This window comes from Terrapene carolina, unplaced genomic scaffold (genome assembly GCF_002925995.2).
Source record: "Terrapene carolina triunguis isolate 2854851 unplaced genomic scaffold, T_m_triunguis-2.0 Scaffold37706, whole genome shotgun sequence".
Classification (NCBI taxonomy): Eukaryota; Metazoa; Chordata; order Testudines; family Emydidae; genus Terrapene; species Terrapene triunguis.
In genome coordinates, this window is record NW_020702057.1 from 1 (window position 1) to 1,001 (window position 1,001).

Here is a 1,001-nt window from a genome sequence, read left to right on the forward strand (position 1 = left end):
TCAAGAGGCCATTCAAGGTAGGTCTTTGTGTTCATTATTTTCCTCAGTTTACAGAATCTTTTGGGAATTGTTTGCTCCTGAATGGGCTCCAAAAGGATCAAAATTGCTGCATCATTATGCTCATCAAAGAGACGGAAGTGCGAGAACTCCAGCTCATACTTACACCACTCGCTCTGCACAAAGTGCTCTGACAGCACTAACAGAGTTTTATGACTTTTTTCAATGGAGTCAATGATGTTGTCAATGATCCACTTCCCAGGCACAAAGTCCCGTTTATGAAGGCACAGTTTAAATGGGGGGATAGCGTTCTCAAGTTCCTGTACCATTAAGTTTTCAACCCATTCGGAGTCTCTTTCACTGTAGGAAACAAAAGCATCATAGCAAAAGTCATGATTGTGTGATTTCTTGGGTTTCCTTTTTGCTTGAAGCCAAGCCCAGGTCATTTTCATGTACCAGATCACATGAAGTTTGTAGCCCAGGGTCACAATAAGCAGGATTACCAAGACCACCAGAATGCAAATTAAGGACACGGCCAAAGTTCTGTGACATTCAAACAGCGAAAGCCGAGCAGCTTTTACCTGCTGCCCTCTCACAGAGGACGGAGAGTCGCAGATGTAATTCTCTGGCCAGTTAGCCAAGACATTAGCTATTCCCTCCTGATATTGAATGAAGGAGAGAAATTCACAAGAGCAGATGAAATTATTGTCACCTGCATCCAGTGTCTCCATTTTCCTAAATGATCCAAACTCGTCCTTCGAGAAACTGGTTAATTTGTTTCTGCTGATTCTCAGGGCTACTAAGTTAGGAATAAATGGAGCATCTGGCAAGGTCTTTAATTTGTTTTTTGAAACATAGAGCTCTTTGAGACGTGGTAGCTTTAATCTAAAATCATCGAGGTTATTACTACTAACATCCAAAACTTCAAGAGTTTGAGGAATGCACGTTGTTAATTTGGGTATTTGAGTGCCTGAGATATTTAAATATTTCAGGTTTTCTGGCCA

At 41.3% G+C, this 1,001-nt stretch overlaps 1 protein-coding gene across 1 annotated transcript; it reads right to left on the reverse strand.

Moving 5' to 3' along the window:
• Positions 1–9: 9 nt before the first annotated feature.
• Positions 10–998, reverse strand: LOC113405456 (toll-like receptor 2 type-2; the record flags this gene model as incomplete). Its single annotated transcript, XM_026646669.2, has 1 exon — positions 10–998. A coding segment is annotated over one exon (989 nt), but the record flags the coding sequence as incomplete, so codon positions are not given.
• Between the last annotated feature and the right edge of the window lie 3 nt (positions 999–1,001).